This window comes from Oncorhynchus mykiss, chromosome 20 (assembly GCF_057628025.1).
Source record: "Oncorhynchus mykiss isolate SJ-2025 chromosome 20, ASM5762802v1, whole genome shotgun sequence".
NCBI classification, from domain to species: Eukaryota; Metazoa; Chordata; class Actinopteri; order Salmoniformes; family Salmonidae; genus Oncorhynchus; species Oncorhynchus mykiss.
The window spans coordinates 3,884,130-3,906,116 of record NC_143041.1 but is presented as its reverse complement, the minus strand read 5'-3'; the positions used below and the strand labels follow the sequence as shown (position 1 = coordinate 3,906,116).

Here is a 21,987-nt window from a genome sequence, read left to right as displayed (position 1 = left end):
TCAGAAGTTTACAAACTCAATTAGCCTATTCCTCCTGACAGAGCTGGTGTAAGTGAGTCAGGTTTGTAGGTCTCCTTGCTCGCACACACTTTCAGTTCTGGCAAGAAATTTAGGATAGGATTGAGGTCAGGGCTTTGTGATGGCCACTCCAATACCTTGACTTTGTTGTCCTTAAGCTATTTTGCCACGACATAGGAAATATGCTTGGGGTCATTGTCCATTTGGAAGACCCATTTGCGACCAAGCTTTAACTTCCTGACTGATGTCTTGAGATGTTGCTTCAATATATCCACATAATTGTCTTTCCTCATGAGGCCATCCATTTTGTGAAGTGCACCAGTCCCTCCTGCAGCAAAGCACCCACACAACATGATGCTGCCACCCGCGTTCTTCATGGTTGGGATGGTGTTATTCGGCATGTAAGCCTTCCCCTTTTTCCTCCAAACATAACGATGGTCATTATGGCCAAACAGTTCTATTTTTGTTTCATCAGACCAGAGGACATTTCTCCAAAAAGTCATCTCTAGGAGACAGAAGGTGTCTCCTTCCTGAGCAGTATGACGGCTGCGTGGTCCCATGGTGTTTATTCTTACGTACTATTGTTTGCACAGATGAACGTGGTACCTTCAGGCATTTGGAAATTGCTCCCAAGGATGAACCAGACTTGTGGAGGTCTACAATTTTATTTCTGAGGTTTTGGCTGATTTCTTTTGATTTTCCCATGATGTCAAGCAAAGAGGCACTGCGTTTGAAGGTAGGCCTTGAAATACATCCACAGGTACACCTCCAATTGACTCAAATGATGTCAATTAGCCTATCAGAAGCTTCTAAAACCATGACATCATTTTCAGGAATTTCCCAAGCTGTTTAAAGGCACAGTCAACTTAGTGTATGTAAACTTCTGACCCACTGGAATTGTGATACAGTGAAATAATCTGTCTGTAAACAATTGTTGGAAAAATGACTTGTGTCATGCACAAAGTAGATGTCCTAACCGACTTGTCAAAACTTTAGTTTGTTAACAAGAAATGTGTGGAGTGTTTGAAAAACAAGTTTTAATGACTCCAACCTAAGTGTATGTAAACTTCCGACTTCAACTGTACATTGTATATGCCTTCACTTCTCAGGTTTTCTTCCACCTTGTCATTGAACAGTTCATAGGACAGTGTTGTCCGAAATTGTATTACTTTTCAGAGCGTGCTGTCCTGTTCAATGTCCAAGGACAAGGCATAAGAGGAAAATACTAGCCTAAAGAGCTAACATGGTGTTTGTACTTCCATCTAGCCATCCAGTGTTCCCAAAAATCTGAAGTAGCCAGCATTCTGAAAAAAGTTGCCAGCTAGGGGGGTGAGAGGGCATGACCCCCACAAAATTAGGGTTAGTAGTCATCTATTTGGTTGGAAGTGGGTGGTTATAGAACTGGGCATCTGAAATATGGTTGCTTTCTCTTTATTCAATTCTCTACTCTTCTTCAACAGGCAACAGGTCCTCCCCAAAATGGCGTCCCCGCCTCTCACCACCCAGACCCCGCCCCGAGCTGAGAAGGAGGAGAGGGAGCAGCGAGTGGCACCGGCGCGAGAGCCGGTGCAGCGTGAGCCCAGGGAGAGAACAAGGGCAAAGAACGAACAGCGAGAGAAGGAGAAGGCGGCTGCGGTAGTGAAAGAGGAGTTGGAGAAAGAGAAGCAGAGGGAGAAAGAGAAAGAGAAGAGGGTGCAGCCGTCTCAGAAGCCCGAGAAACGGGCCGCCACAGTGGCAACGACAGAACGAGGGAAGGAGAAGAAAGGGGGAGTGGAGAAAGGGAAGACGGTAGAGCGCCCTCCCAAGTCGAAGCCAGCCAAGGTCAAGGCGGAACCTCTTCCGAAAAAGAGGAAGTGGCTGAAGGGGGTCCCCTCGTCGTCTGATTCCGACTCCTCTGAGGAGGCAGCCAGCGAGGATGAGAGTAAGAAGCGTTTTTTTGCCTGTAGGGCCAGTTTCTTAGACACAGATTAAGCCTAGTCCAGGACTAAAACGCATTCTCAATGGAGATTCTCTGAGTAAAAATCTATTTCCATTGTGAATGTAGCCTGTAATACTTTATTATTTTGTGAAGCAGTCTTGTACTGATTATTGATTGTTACACTATATAGTGCACTACTTTTGACCAGAGCCCTATGGGCCCCCGTAAAAAACTTTTGCACTATAAAGGGATTACGGTGCCAATTGGAACGTAGTGCCTTCAAAGTATTCATACTCTTAAAGCCTGAATTCAAAATGGATTACATTTATATTTTTCTCACCCATCTATCTCATTATAAAAAAGTGAAAACATATTTTTAGAAATGTTTGCAAATTTCATTGAAAATGAAATGCAGAAATATCTGATTTACATAAGTATTCACACACTTTAGTCAATACTTTGTATTAGCACCCTTTGGCAGTGACTAAAGCTTAGACTCTTTCCTGGTAAGTCTCTCTCTTAGAGCTTTCCACACCTTGATTGTGCAACATTTGACCATTATTTTTTTCAAAATTCTTCATGCTCTGTCAAATTGGTTGTTGATCATTGCTAGACAACCATTTTCAGGTCTTGCCATAGATTTTCAAGTAGATTTAAGTCAAAACTGTAACTCGGCCACTCAGGAACATTCACTGTCTTCTTGGTAAGCAACTCCAGTTTAGATTTGGCCTTGTGTTTTAGGTTATTGTCCTGCGGAAAGGAGAATTCATATCCTAGTGTCTGGTGGAAAGCAGACGGAACCAGGTTTTCCTCTAGGATTTTGCCTACATTCTGTTTATTTATTTTTATCCTGAAAAACTCTCCAGTCCTTAACGATTACAAGCATACCCATAACATGATGCAGCCACCACTATGCTTGGAATTATGGAGAGAGGTACTCAGTAATGTGTTGTATTGGATTTGCCCCAAACAACAATTGAGGACACAAAGTTAATTTCTTTGCCACATTTTTTGCAATATTATTTTAATGCCTCTTTGCAACATTTTTTTTTAAATGTAGTGCCTTGTTACAAACAGGATTCATGTTTTCAAATATATTGGTTCTGTACAAGCTTCATTCTTTTCACTCTGTCAGTTAGGTTAGTATTGTGGAGTAACAACAATGTTGTTGATCCATCCTCAGTTTTCTCTTATCATAGCCATCCAACACTGTAGTTGTTTTAAAGTCACCATTGGCTTCATGCTGAAATCCCGGAGCGGTGTCCTTCCTCTCCAGCAACTGATTTAGGAAGGACACCTCTATTTTTGTCTGGGTGTATTGATACACCATCCAAAGTGTAATTAGTAACTTCACCATACTCAAACAGATATTAATTGTCTGCTTATACCAATATTACCCATCTATCAAAAGGTGCCCTTCTTTGCGAGGCATTGGAAAACCTCCCTGGTCTTTGGTTGTATCTGTTTGAAATTCACTGCTCGACTGAGAAACCTTAAAATGATCTGTGTGTGCGGGGTACAGATATGAGTTAGTCATTCAACATTTATGTTAAACACTATTATTGCATTGGCTTCATGGTGAAATCCCTGAGCGGTTTCCTTTGTCTCCGGCAACTGAGTTAGAAAGGACGCCTGTATATTTGTAGTGACTGGGTGAGGCTTGCCGTAACAAAAGGGATTGAATACTTATTTACTCTAGACATGTTAAGCTTGAAAATTTTTTCAAAACACATAATTTCACTTCATGGTGTATTGTGTGTAGGCCAGTGACAAAAAATCTCAATTTAATAAATTTTAAATTCAGGCTGTAACACAACAAAATATGGAACAAGTCAAGAGGTGTGAATATATTTGTTTGGGTGTGCCAGGCAGTGAATAGAAGGGAAGGTGAAAAGAGAAGCTTCCAGGAATGTATTTGGCAAATAGGTAGAGCTGTGTGTGTAGGGTTGTCACGATAATACGGTACAACATTTTCTATGGCAAAAAGGAAAACAGAATGCAGACTAAGCTCTTTGGCCATTTAGAAGTGTTATGTTACATTATGTGCTATAGCGTGGAGTTTACTTGTAACCCATCACATTTGTTTAGAGGTCGACTGATTAATCGGAATGGCAGATTTAATTAGGGCCGATTTTCAATCAAAATGTTAATCTTGGACAGTTAACTCGTCCAACGCTATAAACACCTGCCTCTCGTTGCACTCCACGAGGAGACTGCCTGTTACGTTACGCGAATGCAGTAAGACAAGGTAAGTTGCTATCTAGCATTAAACTTTTCTTATAAAAAACAATCAATCAATCATAATCACTAGTTAACTATACATGGTTGATGATATTACTAGTTTATCTAGCGTGTCCTGCGTTGCATATAATCTGACTGAGCATACAAGTATCTGACTGAGCGGTGGTAGGCAGCAGCAGGCTTGTAAGCATTCATCAAACAGCACTTTTGTGCGTTTTGCCAGCAGCTCTTCGTTTTGCGTCAAGCATTGCACTGTTTATGACTTCAAGCCTATCAACTCCCGAGATGAGGCTGGTGTGACCGAAGTGAAATGGCTGGCTAGTTAGCGCGCGCCAGTAGCGTTTCAAACGTCACTCGCTCTGAGACTTGGAGTAGTTCTTCCCCTTGCTCTGCATGGGTAACGCTGCTTTGAGGGTGGCTGTTGTCGATGTGTTCCTGGTTCGAGCCCAGGTAGCGGCGAGGAGAGGGACGGAAGCTATACTGTTACACTGGCAATACTAATGTGCCTATAAGAACATCCAGTAGTCATAGATATTTGAAATACAAATTGTATAGAGAGAGAGAGTCCTATAATGACTACAACCTAAAACTTCTTACCTGGGAATATTGAAGACTCATGTTAAAAGGAACCACCAGCTTTCATATGTTCTCATGTTCTGAGCAAGGAACTTAAACGTTAGCTTTTTTACATGGCACATATTGCACTTTTACTTTCTTCTCCAACACTTTGTTTTTGCATTATTTAAACCAAATTGAACATGTTTCATTATTTATTTGAGGCTAAATTGATTTTATTGATGTATTATATTAAGTTAAAAATAAGTGTTCATTCAGTATTGTTGTAATTGTCATTATTACAAATACATTTAAAAAATTGGCCGATTAATCGGTATCGCCGTTGAAAAATCCTAATCGGTCGACCTCTCGTTACAACATAAGAAACCATTATGCCTGTTTTTTCTGCTACAGGAATTGTGACAACCCTGTGTGTGTGTGTGTGTGTGTGTGTGTGTGTGTGTGTGTGTGTGTGTGTGTGTGTGTGTGTGTGTGTGTGTGTGTGTGTGTGTAACCTCTATGCAGTGACAGTGCAAGGCAGGGTGAACAACCGGGCCATGCGGGAGATGTTCAGGAGCTATGTGGAGATGCTGGTCAGCACGGCCCTGGATCCCGACATGATCCAAGCCCTGGAGGATACAGAAGGTGAGCGCTCAACACACACATGCACACACACACGGCCCTTGACCTCGACATGATCCAAGCCCTGGAGGACACAGACGGTGGGAGCAGAACCTGCACACCACACAATACACAAACAGCCCTGAGGGGTGAACCACGAAGATAGAGAAGTTACTGTGCTTACTTTTGGTCAATTCCTTGTTTAACTTGGGATAACCGTTGACATGAAGGTGGCTCACCTTTCACTACATTTCTATGACAACGAATGCTTTAGCTTTAACCTGCTAACTCTTCATCCTGAATGAAGTGAGTTGAGGACCATTCAAATTAGATTCCATCACTCTCGCAAAAAATGGGCCATCTTCTCCGCATTGAGGAAGATGACTGATTTTTAAAATATTTTTATTAGTGAGGTGTTCTTTTGTTACTAAAAATAGTATTTTTAAAGTCTTTAAGACTTTTTTTAGTCTTATTAAAATACATGCATTTGAAACTTGCTGTAAAACTTTCCTATCAATATTATAATTATTTTAATTAAGAGTGGGGGGAAAGGACATTGATAAGCACACCAAAGACCACATTAACAATGATGGCACTTCTAATAGCCTATTTCCCACCATATCCTGCTGAATTTGCATTTAATTTCGTAAAATGAATGAATGACTGGGGGATGAATGGCACGACAATGGTCCTCAGGAACTCGTCACGGTATCTTTGCGAGTTCAAATTGGCATTGATAAAATGCAATTTGTTCGTTGTCCATAGCTTATGCCTGCCCATACCATAACCCCACCGCCACCATGGGGCACTCTGTTCAGAACGTTTACATCAGCAAACTGTTCGCCCACACAACACCATACAAGCTGTCTGCCATCTTCCCGGTACAGTTTAACTTCTTGCTTCGAGCAATCCCGTATCCGGGAGCGTAATCATAGCCTCAAGCTCATTAGCATAACGCAACGTTAACTATTCATGAAAATCGCAAATGAAATGAAATAAATATATTGGCTCACAAGCTTAGCCTTTTGTTAACAACACTGTCATCTCAGATTTTCAAAATATGCTTTTCAACCATAGCTACACAAGCATTTGTGTAAGAGTATTGATAGCTAGCATAGCATTAAGCCTAGCATTCAGCAGGCAACATTTTTACAAAAACAAGAAAAGCATTCAAATAAAATCATTTACCTTTTGAAGAACTTCGGATGTTTTCAATGAGGAGACTCTCAGTTAGATAGCAAATGTTCAGTTTTTCCAAAAATATTATTTGTGTAGGAGAAATCGCTCTGTTTTGTTCATCACGTTTGGCTAAGAAAAACCCAGAAAATTCAGTCATTACAACGCCAAACTTTTTTCCAAATTAACGTGATTTAATGTGTTTTTCACATATCTATTCGATGATAAATCATTCGTGGCAGTTGGGTTTCTCCTCTGAACCAAATGGAAAAATGCGCTCAGCTGGAGATTACGCAATAATTTCGACGGAGGACACCAAGCGGGCACCTGGTAAATGTAGTCTCTTATGGTCAATCTTCCAATGATATGCCTACAAATACGTCACAATGCTGCCCTTGGGGAAACGACAGAAAGTGTAGGCTCATTCCTGGCGCATACACAGCCATATAAGGAGACATTGGAACACAGCACATTCAAAATCTGGGGCACTTCCTGTTTGAAATTTCATCTTGGTTTCGCCTGTAGCATTAGTTCTGTGGCACTCACAGACAATATCTTTGCAGTTTTGGAAACGTCAGTGTTTTCTTTCCAAAGCTGTCAATTATATGCATAGTCGAGCATCTTTTCGTGACAAAATATCTTGTTTAAAACGGGAAAAAAAATGTATCCAAAAATTAAAAGAGCGCCCCCTATATCGAAGAAGTTAAACAGGGACCCATCCGTGAAGAGCACACTTCTCCATCACTGGCCATCAAAGGTGAGCATTTACCCACTAATGTCAGTTATGACGCCGAACTGCAGTGATGTCAAGGCCCTGGTGAGGATGACGAGCAAGCAGATGAGCTTCCCTGAGACGGTTTCTGACAGTGTTCAGAAATGATTCGGTTGTGCGAACCCACAGTTTCATCTGCTGTCCGGGTGGAAGTCCTGGGCTGACGTGGTTACACGTGGTTGTGAGGCCAGTTGGACGTACTGCAAATTCTCTAAAACGAGAGGCGGCTTATGGTAGTGAAATGAACATCAAATTTTCTGGCAACAGCTCTGGTGAACATTCCTGCAGTCAGCATGCCAATTGCACGCTCCCTCAACTTGAGACATCTGTTGCATTGTGTTGTGTGACAAAACTGTACATTTTAGTGATCTTTCATTGTTCCCAGCACAAGGTGCACCTGTGCAATGATCATGCTGTTTAATCAGCTTCTTGATATGCCACACTTGTCAGGTGGATGGATTATCTTGGCAAAGGAGAAATGCTCACTAACAGGGATGTAAACATATTTGTGCTCATTTTTTTTGTGAGTGTTATATATATCTGCAGTCTTTTTTTATTTCAGCTCATAAAACACAAGTTGTGTTTTTATATTTTTGGTGTATTTAAGAGAAGCTGAACAGTGCTTTTTGTTGCTGATATATTTATTATTTAATATTCAGCCTATTATTCAAAATACTTTTAATATTTTTGTTATTTAGCTACTCATTTAAAATGGTTGAAACTAAAGAACTAATACAGTTGAGATTGTAATCAGGTGTTTGGAAAATGTATTTTTTGTTTACAATGAAAGGTAAAGTTACCCAGAAGGATTTTAACATAACGCTGGGAACTTTATCCATGTCAATTGTCCACATCTCAATTTAATGTGAGTGACACTTTTCTGAATAAAGTTGAGTTGGGGAAAATGTTTATTATGCCTTCTTTTGCAGCCCTTTGCTGGATCCACCTGGTAACCAAATGACTTAGGCTAATATATTATGGACATTTCTTTGAGATTATGTAAAAAAAAGGCAGAGAGTAACTGCGCACCTTCCCAAAAAATAATTTATCAGTATTGTAAAAAATGTATTTTATCATGATATGGATTTTTGTCAATATCGTCATAGTTTATTCTGTCGTCTCTTTCCCTGTCTCCTGTTGCAGCTGCTTCCCCCACACAAAAAGCTTTGCAGCGCACTCAAGCAGCGCAGTTCCTCTTCCCCACTGTTAGATTCAAAATAAGCATGCTGCTCTGTTAGGTCAAATGCAGTTAACCGATTGTTCCAAACAAGAACTGCTTTCCACTTTGCTTCTTAAATTACATTCTACTTCTATGATTCCAACAGTAGACTCGTGTTTCGATCTATATCGCAAATCAGACCGCTATATTTGGTAAAATAAATAGCAATTAGATTTTTTTGTAGCCCTAGCCTAGGTCATGTTCATTTGGCTCCAAATGGAAGAAATTGGGACTGAAATGGGTAGGGACAATTTGGAACTGATCTCGGTGTGTCCTAATGAACACGGACAGCCCTGTTCAGGAGCGCTCAAAGTTAGTGTTCAGATATGATGATCTATCATGTCTGATCTATTCATAACATTCCACCTCATTCACCTCACATCCCAGTGGCATCCAGAGAGTTAAAGTTAGGATTTGTCCCGAACAGGTGCAGAACGTCTAACTTACCCTTTGGACAAACCCTAACTTTCCTATGCCCCTTGGGGCAGAGAAAGGTTCAACACTGAAGCAATGGACATTAATCTTGCAATACGTCAAAGTTTTTTGTCAAGCACAAGTTGCCTCATGCGTATCCCAAGTTGAGGGTTTGGCCCTAAGTCATTCTTGTTAAGAGTTAGATGTAATTGATATAAAGGGACACTGTAGCCCGATTCACACTAAAGACCCGAGCTGAACTGGGCTAGCCTGGTTACTCATTCACCGTAGCTGCTGGAACCATTCTAGAAAGGACAAGGCGAGAAGAAAGTATCTGAGTCAGCACAGTGTTATTTGGGTCGGCCATACAGTGTGAATAAGGTTAGGGATAGTTTCTGACCTTTTCCCTTGATTGTTTCGTGCTCATTTCTGAAAAGCAACTAGTGTTGTCATATCTGCTGTAATATGTCGGTAAAGAGTTTGATAAGGGAAGGCAGTGCCAAACGTGCAACGTTCATTTGAATGGAAACAGTGCTGTTTTGAACGACCAGGTGAATGTTGTGATTATGGTGATTGTGTTCGGTTTTGAGATTTCAAATGCTCAAACCCATATAGGGTTGCAAAGGGTCGGACATTTTCCATGGGAAGTTAAGCCCTGGAATTTTGCTTAAATTATAACAGTGAACCTTTTTTTAGTGGGATACACATAAGGCAATTCTAGGTCTTGTGGCATATTTTGTTTAAACTATCCCCAATTCAATGGAATTGCAACCCTCTGCATGCACAGTGCATTCTTTCATCACATGTACAGCTGATTCTCAAGATCTTGCACACTAATGAGATGCTATTGAGCCCACACTATTACACTGTCTGAGCCAAGGACTACATGCTTTTTTTGTGAACTAGTAAATAGTAGCCTTCAGCAAAGTGTAAGTAATTTATAACTTGTTAACAATTTCTGCTAGTTAGTTGTTGCCACCATTTGGGTTTTAGCTTGCTTGAGCCTGCTAACTGAGGAGTGTTAATCTGTTTCATTTTAACACATTTATCTTACAAAGGATTTGTTTAATCTAACTGCTTAACTGTAAGTGTTTTCTACTAAAACAATTATAATCTTTACAGGAAAATGCCACGGGCATTATCGGATGTGGAGACAGTTCACTGCAGCTAATGTAGAAGGAAAAGCTGTGTACATTTGCAAACACTGTGCTAACTGAGTGTTCATTCACCTGTTTCCATACATGTTTCATAAAAAAAAAAAAGATCTTACAAAGTAGTTGTTTCATAACTTTTTATCTGTACATATATTTTTTTTACTTTTTTTTTTTTCTTCAAATCTTTACAGGAAAATGCCACGGGCACTATCTGATGTGTAGAGACAGTTCACTGCAGCTAATGTAGAAGGAAAAGCTGTGTACAGTTGCAAATACTGTGCCAAATCATATGTGAATAATGCAACAAATATGCAGAATCATCTGGCCAAGTGCATAAAGTTCCCTCTGCGCTCACAACAACCAACCTCTGACAAAAGTCCCTCTACTTCTATTCGAGGTGAAAATGATGACTCAGACACCTTATGGATAGCAACAGCTCATGGTTCTACTGGAATCAGATGTTGTTGTTTTTTACTCAATGGAGGAATGTAGTCAGAGAAATGCTGATGAATGTCTTGCTCGAGCTGTGTATGCAACTGGTTAACCTCTGCTCACAGGCAATGTGTATTGTAAGAGATTTGTGAATGTTCTTCGCCCAGCATACACTCCTCCAACCAGACATGCTTTAACAACTCATATGCTGGACACAGAGTTCAACAGAGTTCAACAGAGTTCAACAGAGTTCAACAGAGTTCAACAGAGTTCAACAGAGTTCAACAGAGTTCAACAGAGTTCAACAGAGTTCAAGCAAATGATAGAGAAAGCAGACTGTGTTGCAATCATCAATTATGGGTGGTCGAATGTTCGTGGGAGAGGAATAAATAACTACATCATCTCCACCCCCTCACCCAGTATTCTACAAGAGCACAGACACAAGGGACAACAAACACACATTGCAGATGATTTGAAGGCAGTCATCAATGACCTTGGACAACAGAAGGTATTTGCACTGGTGACTGACAATTCTGCGAACATGAAGACTGCTTGGTCTAAAGTGGAGGAGTCCTACCCTCACATCACACCCATTAGCTGTGCTGCTCATACATTGAATCTGCTCCTCAAGGACATCATGGCACTGAAAACAATGGAAACACTCTACAAGAGAGCCAATGAAATGGTTAGGTATGTGAAGGGTCATCTAGTTATAGCAGCTATCTACCTCACCAAGCAAAGTGGGAAGAGTAAGAACACCACATTGAAGCTGCCCAGCAACACCCGTTGGGGTGGTGTTGTCATCATGACAGTCTCCTGGAGGGGAAGGAGTCTCTCCAAGCTGTATCACAGTCTGCCGATATGAACAGCCCCATCAAGCGGATCCTCCTGGATGATGTATTTTGGGAGAGAGTGGTAAGCAGCCTGAAACTCCTGAAACCTATAGCACTAGCCATTGCACGGATTAAGGGAGACTGCCATTCTGTCTGATGTTCAGACTCTGCTTTTAGATGTAAGAGAAGATACCTGCCTTGCCCACTACACTGGTGCTCTAAGCAGAGGAAACTGCAGTTCTGAAATGATCGAAAAGTGTGAAGACTTCTGCCTGAAGCCCATAAACAATGCATACATGTTGGACCACAAATATGCTGGCAAGAGCATCCTGTTTGGTGCAGAGATCAACAAGGCCTATGGTGTCATCACTACTGTGTCTCGCCACCTTGGCCTGGATGAGGGCAATGTTCTTGGCAGTCTGGCGAAGTACACTTCCAAGCAAGGGCTTTGGGATGGAGATGCAATTTGGCAGTCGTGCCAATATATCTCATCAGCCACCTGGTGGAAGGGACTTTGTGGATCTGAGGCTCTTTCCCCTGTTGCCTCCATCATCTTCCAATTCCCACCAACATCAGCCACCTCAGAGTGCAACTGGTCCTTGTTTGGGAACACACACCAAAGCACGCAACAGGCTGACCAATACAAGGGTTGAAAAATTGGTGGCTATAGGGCAAATTAGATTTTTTTTGAGCCTGACAACGAGCCATCCTCAACAAGGTTGGAAAGTGACAGTGAAGATGAGGCCTCAGAGTCTGATGTTCAAGAGGTGAACTTTGAGGAGGTCCAGGGAGAAGATATAGAAACTTGAGAGGAAGACGACCAAAGCTTTAGTTTCTAGACTATCATTTTACAGATGTATGTTGAAAATGTTTTTGGGAGATGCGATGGATCGTTGGGTATCATTCAATATTCCCTTTGTTGTTCAGTGAAGTCATCCCATGTGAAGAGTCAACTAATTTAATTAAAGTTCAATACGTAGCTAAATTGTTTTGTTTTTTAATTTCTATTGGAAGGATTTAATTATTTGCAATTGTCTACTTATGATAAGGGAAAGGTTTAATATAGGTAAATATAGCCAATGCAAAAAACATCTACATTTGAAATGGTATTAATATTAATTTGCATATATTCCCACGGACAGTTTCGACCTCTGAATATTCCCCAAAATGTGCAACCCTACACCCATATTGATCAGGCCACACACACCAAACAGCAGCAAACATACCTTGAGGAATGTTGGAACAGTGCACAGCATTGTGGGAAAGCATTAGGTTCAGTACAAACCGTTCCGCAATGTAGCAAAACATTTCATCAACTGAATATGCCCCTAGTTAGCCTCCCCAGGTTTGGAATGATTGACAGTCGTTTGAAACATCCATTTAATCAGGCTTTCCTCTCCATCTCCATTGGTTCTCTCAGATGAGCTGTACCTCCCTGGAATGAGGAAGATTGATGGCATCATCGTGGAACAGAAGAGGAGACTGATGAGGAGAGTAAACATGAGTACTCAGCACCAGGTAACCTGCTCTGAATATACTGAATATATGTATATATTCTGAACAAAAATATAAAAAGCAACATGCCACAATTTCAAAGATTTTACTGAGTTACAGTTCATATAAGAAAATCAGTCAATAAAAAAAAAAAATCGTCCCTAATCTATAGTTTTTACTGTGGCTTGCGAAAGTATTCACTCCCTTGGCATTTTTTCTATTTTGTTGCCTTACAACCTGGAATTAAATTAAATCTAAAACAAAAAAAAAAGATGTTTACAGTTGAAGTCGGAAGTTGACATACACCTATATTTATTTATATTCATATTCAAAGTAGCCACCCTTTACCTTGATGACAGCTTTGCACACTCTTGGCATTCTCTCAACCAGCTTAATGAGGTAGTCACCTGGAATGCATTTAAATTAACAGGTGCGCCTTAAGTTAATTTGTGAAATGTATTTCCTCCTTTACTTTAATGATGGACCAACACATTACATGATTGACGGCTTTAATGATGGACCAGCAGATTATAGGTCAGTCAATACGGAAAATTTCAAGAACTTTGTAAGTTCCATCAAGTGCAGTTGCAAAAACCATCAAGCGCTATGATGAAACTGTCTCTCATGAGGACTGCCACAGGAAAGGAAGACCCAGAGTTACCTCTGCTGCAGAGGATAAGTTCATTAGAGTTACCCGCATCAGAAATTGCAGCAAGAAAATAAATGCTTCAGAGTTCAAGTAACAGACACATTTCAAAATCAAGTGTTCAGAGGAGACTATGTGAATCAGGCCTTCATGGTCGAGTTCCTGCAAAGAAACCACTACTAAAGGACACCAATAATAAGAAGAGACTTGCTTGGGCCAAGAAACACGAGCAATGGACATTATACCCGTGGACATCTGTCCTTTGGTCTGATGAGTCCAAATTTGAGATTTTTGGTTCCAACCGCCGTATCTTTGTGACGCAGAGTAGGTGAACGGATGATCTCCAAATCAATTGTTCCCACGTGAAGCATGGAGGAGGTGTGTGTGGGTGCTTTGCTGGTGACACTGATTGTGATTTCTTTTTAAGAGTTCAAGGCGCATTTAACCAGCATGGCTACCACAGCATTCTGCAGCGGTACGCCATCCCATCTGGTTTGCTCTTAGTCCCACTATCATTTGTTTTTCAACAGGACAATGACCCAAAATATACCTCCAGGCTGTGTAAGGGCTATTTGACCAAGGAGAGTGTCATCTGATGCAGCACTCCATCAATCATCCAACCTCAACCCAATTTGAGATGGTTTGGGTTAAGTTGGACCGCAGAGTGAAGGAAAAGCAGCCAACGAGTGCTCAGCACTTGTGGGAACTCCTTTAAGACGGCAGGAAAATCATTCCTCAAGAAGGTGGTTGAGAGAATGCCAAGTGTGTGCAAAGCTGCCAAGGCAAAGGATGGCTAATTTGAAGAATCTCATCTAAAATATTTTGTTGATTTGTTTAACACCTTTTTTGGTTACTACATGATTCCATGTGTTTTGTAGTTTTGATGTATTCACTATTATTCTAGTGTAGACAATAGTACAAATGTCTACTCATTCAATAGTTATGTCCAGACCTTTGACTGGTTGTGTGTATGGTTTCCTTCCATTTTCTCTCTTAGGAGACCCTGCACATGTATCCTCACATGGCGGCAGACCCCCTGGATTCAGGAGCTGTGTGGATGCGGCTCAGTGGGGAGGGCTACAACCGCAAGACCCTTAACAGAGTCAAGAAGAGCCTACCCAAACCACAGGTGTGTGTTTGTCGGCAGTTCTGACGTGGCTGGTTTTGCATACCAAATATGCCAGATGTTGTTGTGTGGGGAGGCCAGAGGGAGTTGCTCATTTTGGAGGTGGGTTGCTCTTTTGATTCCTATATGGAGCAGACCTTTGCTGCCAAGTTGCTGAATTATCACCCGCCTTTATTACCAGTAGAGATGTGACAAATGGAAAACATTTATTTAATGTTTAAACTGCTTTATCGGTTTTCCATTAAAACGATAGAAATTCATAAAAGTATTGCCACACAGGACTTTGCTGCTGTCGCTTGCCTTTCTCAGCCATTTTTTCAACTCTTACTGACGATGACGTAGTGGTGGAGTCGTCTCCAAAATAATTGATTCCTCGGCTCCTTGCACGTCGCCTTCCGACGTCAACTCCCAAGTGTCAAGATCCAGTATTTGTTTAACAGAGGAGGCAAATTTAGATGCTGTACTTTCGAGAACATAAACACTTGCATCTTTCATAGCGAGCTAGCGAGGGATGGAGAGAGGGGAGGGTCACGGTATAGAGTCAGGTCGGCCACCAGGCAGACATTCAGAACCGTGCACTAGGCCTGTCTATTGGCAATCAATAGCTGTATCTCACGGTTTCTAACTCGCAATGTCTCAACTTCTGTAAAGCGGGGCCTATCATCAATGAATAGGCTAGGATATTGAGATACAACATTTCACACACAGTATGTGTGCAGGTTCGCGTCACGCTTTTCACAGCCTGGTTGCCATGGGACCAAAACAGAGGAGAAGTTGAGCCTCGCGCGTCAACCTTTTTAGTAACAGGAAATTGACCCACTATGATGTTTACTTTCTGCATCTACGTACATTTTTTATTATTGGGTTAGGGATTCTTCTTAACGTTAAGGATCCCAATTTTGTTGAAACGTTCAAATCAAACTTTATTTATTTGTCGCCGTGAAATGCTTACTTACAAGCCCTTCACCAACAATGCAGTTCAAGAACGAGTTAAGAAAATATTTACCAAATTAACTAAAGTAACACAATAACAAGAACGAGGCTATATATAGGTGGTACCACTACTGAGTCGATGTGCAGGGGTACAGGTTAGTCGAGGTAATTTGTACACCAGTTACCAGTGCAAAGTGGTGGTACTGATATTTGGGGGCCTCGGCCGTGTACGTACATAGGCTTGACAGTACATGGCCTTCAGATTGCAGGCCTGCATAAGACAGACAAAGCAGCTAGCTAGATACTGCTCCGTGTCAGCTGTCATGGGCAGCTAAGCTGTATTGGAAATGTGCTTTCTGTATCCCCGAGTGTCCATATACATTGACTCCAGAAAGTATTCTCAACCCTAGACTTCTTTCAGATTTTGTTGTTCCAGCCTGAATATTAAAATGGATTCATTTGATATTTTGTGTCATGGCCAACACACAAACCCCCCATAATGTCAAAATGGAGTTATGTTTTTAGAATCTTTTACAAATTAATTCAAAATAAAAGCTGAAATGTCTTCCGTCAATAAGTATTCAATCGCTTTGTTATGGCAAACCTAAATAAATTCAGGAGTAAAAATTTGCGTAAATCACATAAGTTAGATGGACTCATTCTGTGTGCAATAATACTGTCTTACATGATTTTTGAATGACTACCTCATCTCTGTACACATACACACACATACAATTATCTGTACGGTCCCTTAGTGAAGTAGTGAATTTCAAACAAAGGCCAGCGAGGTTTTCCAATGCCTTGCTAAGATGGGCTCTTATTGGTAGAAAATTAAAAAAAGCAGATATTGAATATCCTTTTGAGCATGGTGAAGTTATTAATTACACTCTGGATGGTGTATCAATACAACCAGTCACTACAAAGATACAGGCATCCTTCCTAACTCAGTTGCTGGAGAGGAAGGAAACCGCCCAGGGATTTCACCATGAGGCCAATGCTGAATTTTAAAACGGTTAGAGTTGAATGGCTGTAATAGGAGAACTGAGGATGGATCAACAACATAGTAGTTACTCCACAATACTAACCTAAATGGTAGAGTGAGAAGAAGGAAGCCTGTACAGAATACAAATATTCCAAAACATGCATCCTGTTTGCAACAAGGCAGAAAATGTGAATACAAAGCCTAATGTTTGGGGCAAATCCAACACCAAAACATCACTGAGTACCTCTCATCATATTTTCAAGCATGGTGGTGGGTGCATCATGATATGGGGTATGCTTGTCATCGGCAAGGACTATGGAGATTTTTTTTAAGATAAAAAGAAACGGAATAGAGCTAAGCACAGGCAAAATCCTGGAGGAAAACCGGGTTATCTGCTTTCCAACAGACACTGGGAGACAAATTCACCTTTCAGCAGGACAATAACGTAAAACACAAGGCCAAATATACACTGGAGTTGCTTACCAAGACGTCATTGAATGTTCCTGAGTGGCCTAGTTACAGTTTTGACTTAAATCGGCTTGACAATCTATGGCAAGACTTGAACATGGCTGTCTAGCAATGATCAACACCCAGCTTGACTGAGCTTGAAAAATGTTAAAAAGAATCATGTGCAAATATTGTACAATCCAGGTGTGCAATGCTCTTAGAGACTTAGCCAGAAAACATTCACAGCTGTAATCCCTGCCAACAGTGACTCTAACATGTTTGGAGGCAGGGGTGTTTGAGATGTGCGTTTAATTTTCAATACATTTGCACAAAATAATACAAAAAAATTGTACTTTGTCATTATGGGGTATTGTGTGTAGATGAGTGAGAGGAAAAACAATATATGTAATCAATTTGGAATTCATTCCGTAATGCAACAAAATGTGGAATAAGTTGAGGGGTGTGGATCATTTCTGAAGGCACTGTTTGTCCGTTGAATTGTTTGTTTTTCGACTGTAATGTAATTTGTGGATTCAAATCAAGTATTTTGTGTTTGTATGTGTTTTTGAGGGGGCGGGTGTGTTTGTGGGTATTTGCAGTGAGTGGATGTTTTGTGTTAAAGGCATTACCAACAATCAGTTCAACAGCTGCTAGGTTGTGTTGCCCATCTCTCCCATAAGTTGATAGTTTGTTTGTAGGTGTTTGCAGGTGTGCGTGTCATGTGCATTCTCATGACGCACTGTTGAACCTTGACTATATAGGTGGATTTTATTCTCTCCAAATATTGTTTTTAATCTGTCTTCCCCCAGGACCTTAAACTGTCAACAGAATCATGTCGGATCTACAGCCTCTATCACTCCCTGCATCATTATAAATATCATACTTTCTTACACTGCAAGAAAGAGGTAAGGACATGTATTTTATATTATTGTAATAGATACACCTTTTTGATATATATTTCTCTTGTTGATATTGTATCAAGAACAGTTATTTGTGTCTCCCACTACTGTGGTTTATTTAAATATTGTTTTAATTTACCCAGCAGAAATATTACCCAAATGTATTTTATTCCTTAATCCTTGCTTAAACACACCAGATATATTGTGGTTGAAATCCCCTGCTGACAGAGTAAATTAATCAACAAAGGTTGATAGGAATTCTAAATATTGTCTTTATATTAACGCTGTCAAACAAACATAAATAATTGCATGATCTTTCAGTAGTTAAACACGATTTAATTGCAATTTTTGAAATTGCTCAAATTTGGCTCTAAAAAGCAGGGCATTCATTGAGTTACAGGCATACTATACTTTGATTGTATGGGCCAGAAACACACAATTATCTGTATCAGAAACAAAATGCTCTCAATGTTTCAGTAGGCTTACTCCCTCGTATCAATGTTCTCAAAGTCTAAGACTTGCACATAGTCACACACACACTGTTATAGCTTCAGGCATTCTAAATGAGTGTTCTCCCAATTTCTGAAACGAGGAGCATATCAACGTGTCCAACTATGTTGTCAGTTCTACAGAAGACGACAGATCAGCCAGGCCTAGGTTATCCATGTTCTTCAACATGAACTAGTCACAAGCTGTAACGCGTTAACACAGCCCTAGTTTATATTAATATTGTGTTTACCCAGCATAGATAATGTTTATTCCATGGGTAGACACACCATAGCCTTGACACATGTACTTCTATTTTACCAAATAGACATGTAACCATAGTCTAAATATACTGTATAGTGTGTTTATATTTGTGTTTCCCTGGCAGACCAACACTATAGAGCAGGCAGCTGAGGACCCTGGGCAGGAGGAGGTGGTGCAGCAGTGTATGGCCAACCAGGGCTGGCTGGACACCCTCTTCAACTCCTTCATCGAGCTGCTCACACTCAGCGCCAAGGCCTGAGCGACAGACAGAGGGGATGGAAGACAGAAAGAAAAGAGAAAGCGAAAGAACAAAAGGCACAGAAACTAGGCCCCAGGAACGGTGAGGTGGGCGAACAAGGGGAACGAGGTAAGAGGTCCCATCCCACCTGGAGTCGTGTGGGTCCGACGGACAACTTGAAACTCGAGGAACAAGAGGGTCGGTAGGTGTGACCTTGGAGAGCGACCTCCTTAGTTCATTGACAAAAATATAGCAATTAATTGACTTGACCTTGAGAATGGATGATGACCCCACAGGAGCTGGTGTTGTACCTGATTGTACTGACCAATCAGGAGGCAAAGACCAAGGTGAGAAAATACACCGAAGGCAGAAGGAGGAGCTATTGCACCTAGTCACGTGGATTGCCTCACAGACATCGTAAAACTGTGCGTCAGACAGAAACGTTTCGGAGAATCTATTACTGTCTGTTTTTACATAAATGATTTGTTTTTAAACATTGCATTAGAGGAGTGCAGTGAGCGGTGTGAATATATGGCTTGTCTGTGGAAAGGATGCAACATAACGGTGTTAATTCTCTCACTCGTTCTATGCGACAGTAGGCAGCGGCACCGGTGAGCTATGTGATAATATATAAACCCATTTAAATTATTTATGAGGAGGATTTTAACAAACTCTCACAAGTGCTGGGATGCCGCCTTAGCATTAACATTTTTCACGTTAGACGTTCTATTGTACGTACACCCACATATCCGAGCTGTCTTGTTTTTTTTTCTTTGACACAAAAGATGGGTAGATGAGACGGAAACGTGGCATCAACTTTGTCTGTAGAGAATGGGTATATTTAAAACCGACATTATAGTGCTTTAGGTCATCAGAATCATGCAGCTGCAAAGAGAAAGAAACATTATCAAGTTCCCTTACAGGAATGGTTATAAATTAGTAATATTTAAAGAGAAAATGGTCATTTCATTTTTATGTCTGATGTTTTGCATATTATGATGATATATTTTGGGGGGGGGGTATTTCTCCTTGGAAAGACAGTCTGTAAATATTGTACAGTTCTTGACAAATCTTTGTTTATACATTAGATACTCAGCGAAATGTTTTGCCACGAGCAGCATCGCAGATATTGAGATGAGTGAGATGCAAGACTTCTCTCTGTCATATACAGTATCTGAGCATGTGAACGGGTTCGCTTCACACTGTTGCAACCTGGTAGCCACGGGACCAAAACAGTGGAGAAGTTGAGCCTCGCGCTTCAACCCTTTTAGTTGGTGCGGAAATTGACCCACTATGCTGTTTACTTTCTGCATCCACGTCATATCGCTGAGTCTACCTTAAATAACTCTCCTGTATTTGAAACACAAATAAAAACAGCAAAGAACAATTTGTTGTTGAAGTCAATTAATGTATATGAAATAGATTAGATTACAGAAGGGAAGTTACCCAGAGCTGGGTTGAAGACACAGCATTTTTGCTCATGGGGCATTTAATCCAGGTATAACATACAGCGACTTTCCTCGTACAACCTGTTAAGCGAAACACGACATGTGCTATCTGCTTGCGCATGTCCAACAAAGAAGCCCATCTGTCATGAGGTTCATTACAATGTCAGTCTTTTCTGGTTGCAAGTTAATTTTTTAAAATTTTGTAATACTTTTTTTGGATGCTATCGTCCAAGTCCATGTTATTAAAAACCTCTTAAGGATCGGCCCCCTTTTTTTTTTCAATTTTCACCTAAAATTACATACCCAAATCTAACTGCCTGTAGCTCAGGCCCCGAAGCAAGGATATGCATATTCTTGGTAACATTTTAAAGGAAACACTTTGAAGATTTTGGAAATGTGAAAGGAATTTAGGAGAATATAACACATTAGATCTGGTAAAAGATAATACAAAGAAAAAATCCATCTACCATCTTTGAAATGCAAGAGACGGGTCATAATGTATTATTCCAGCTCAGGTGCAATTTAGATTTTGGCCACTAGATGGCAGCAGTGTATGTGCAAAGTGTCAGACTGATCCAATGAACTATTGCATTTCAGTTCAAAATTTTGTATCAAGACTGCCCAAATGTGCCTAATTTGTTTATTAATAACTTTTCATGTTCAAAACTGTGCACTCTCCTCAAACAATAGCATGGTATTATTTCCCTGTAATAGCTACTGTAAACTGGACAGTGCAGTTAGATTAACAAGAATGTAAGCTTTCTGCCAATATCAGATATGTCTATGTCCTGGGAAATGTTCTTATTACTTACAACCTCATGCTAATCTTATTAGCCTACATTAGCTCAACCGTCCCGCAGGGGACCCACCAATCCTGAAAAGGTTTTGAGTTTGCTACAAGTGTAGCTAACGTTGTAGTGTGATGCTATCTACCGAAATTGCTTATGTAAAGCTATTTTGCAAGCTATTTTTAAGTTAGCTAGCTACTAAGCAAGCTAGCTCGATTGTTTTCAGGCTGAGCATGACATTTTTAACACTGCTTTTTTCTGATAAGTATGTTGCAAACCAAATGGATGGGTCCAGCTCATTAATTTGTTGATCTGATGTAGTTGGTACCTCAGATTATCAACCAAAATAAGTATGTAGTATCCGCAGATGGCCACGGTGAGGAGCAGGAGTTATAAACCCATACCATTTGGGGGAAAAAACGCTAACCCTTATACCTATTTTAACCCTGAACAGTCAGTAAACTTAGAATTGGGTAGCCTATAACACTTTTAGAAATGATATTTTTCTTTATATTATGTCAGTAAATACCATTATAGGACTACATTTTTAACCTAAGTATTTGCTGGTTTTTGAATTTGATGGTATTTTTTTTATTGCAAGGCAGAACACTTCTAATAAACAAGCCACATTTTTAAAAAGGATTATTTCAAATGTGGTTTGAACTGTGTGACTTCGTAACCTCTATGTGAAAGTCCAGCAATTGGTGTGGGCAGGCTTGAGACTGATCTCTTGAATTAATAAGAAAAATATACTCTACTTTATTTCACAGCTGTCTCCAATGTCTTTACGGTCTTCTTTTGAATATTTACAGGTCCACTCCTGGCAGCAGGTATTGCAGTAAGAAAACAGATCAGAAGAAGAGAGCTTCTTTTGAGAGCCACC

General features: G+C 40.5%; 1 protein-coding gene across 2 annotated transcripts in view; it reads left to right on the top strand.

Moving 5' to 3' along the window:
• Nucleotides 1-20,255, top strand: part of LOC110498812 (proline-rich protein 12) — a 52,642-nt gene extending 32,387 nt beyond the window's left edge. The window contains exons 10-15 of one of the 2 annotated variants that reach the window (XM_090212022.1): nucleotides 1,479-1,939; nucleotides 5,258-5,377; nucleotides 12,774-12,871; nucleotides 14,491-14,622; nucleotides 17,791-17,886; nucleotides 18,755-20,255. In XM_090212022.1, coding sequence (XP_090068148.1) covers nucleotides 1,479-1,939; nucleotides 5,258-5,377; nucleotides 12,774-12,871; nucleotides 14,491-14,622; nucleotides 17,791-17,886; nucleotides 18,755-18,889 — 1,042 coding nt within the window. In that variant the 3' untranslated portion in view covers nucleotides 18,890-20,255. Of the gene's footprint in view, nucleotides 1-1,284; nucleotides 1,378-1,478; nucleotides 1,940-5,257; nucleotides 5,378-12,773; nucleotides 12,872-14,490; nucleotides 14,623-17,790; nucleotides 17,887-18,754 lie in introns of those variants that run through there. The other variant, XR_016489274.1, reaches the window with a different exon arrangement.
• The last annotated feature ends 1,732 nt before the right edge of the window (nucleotides 20,256-21,987 follow it).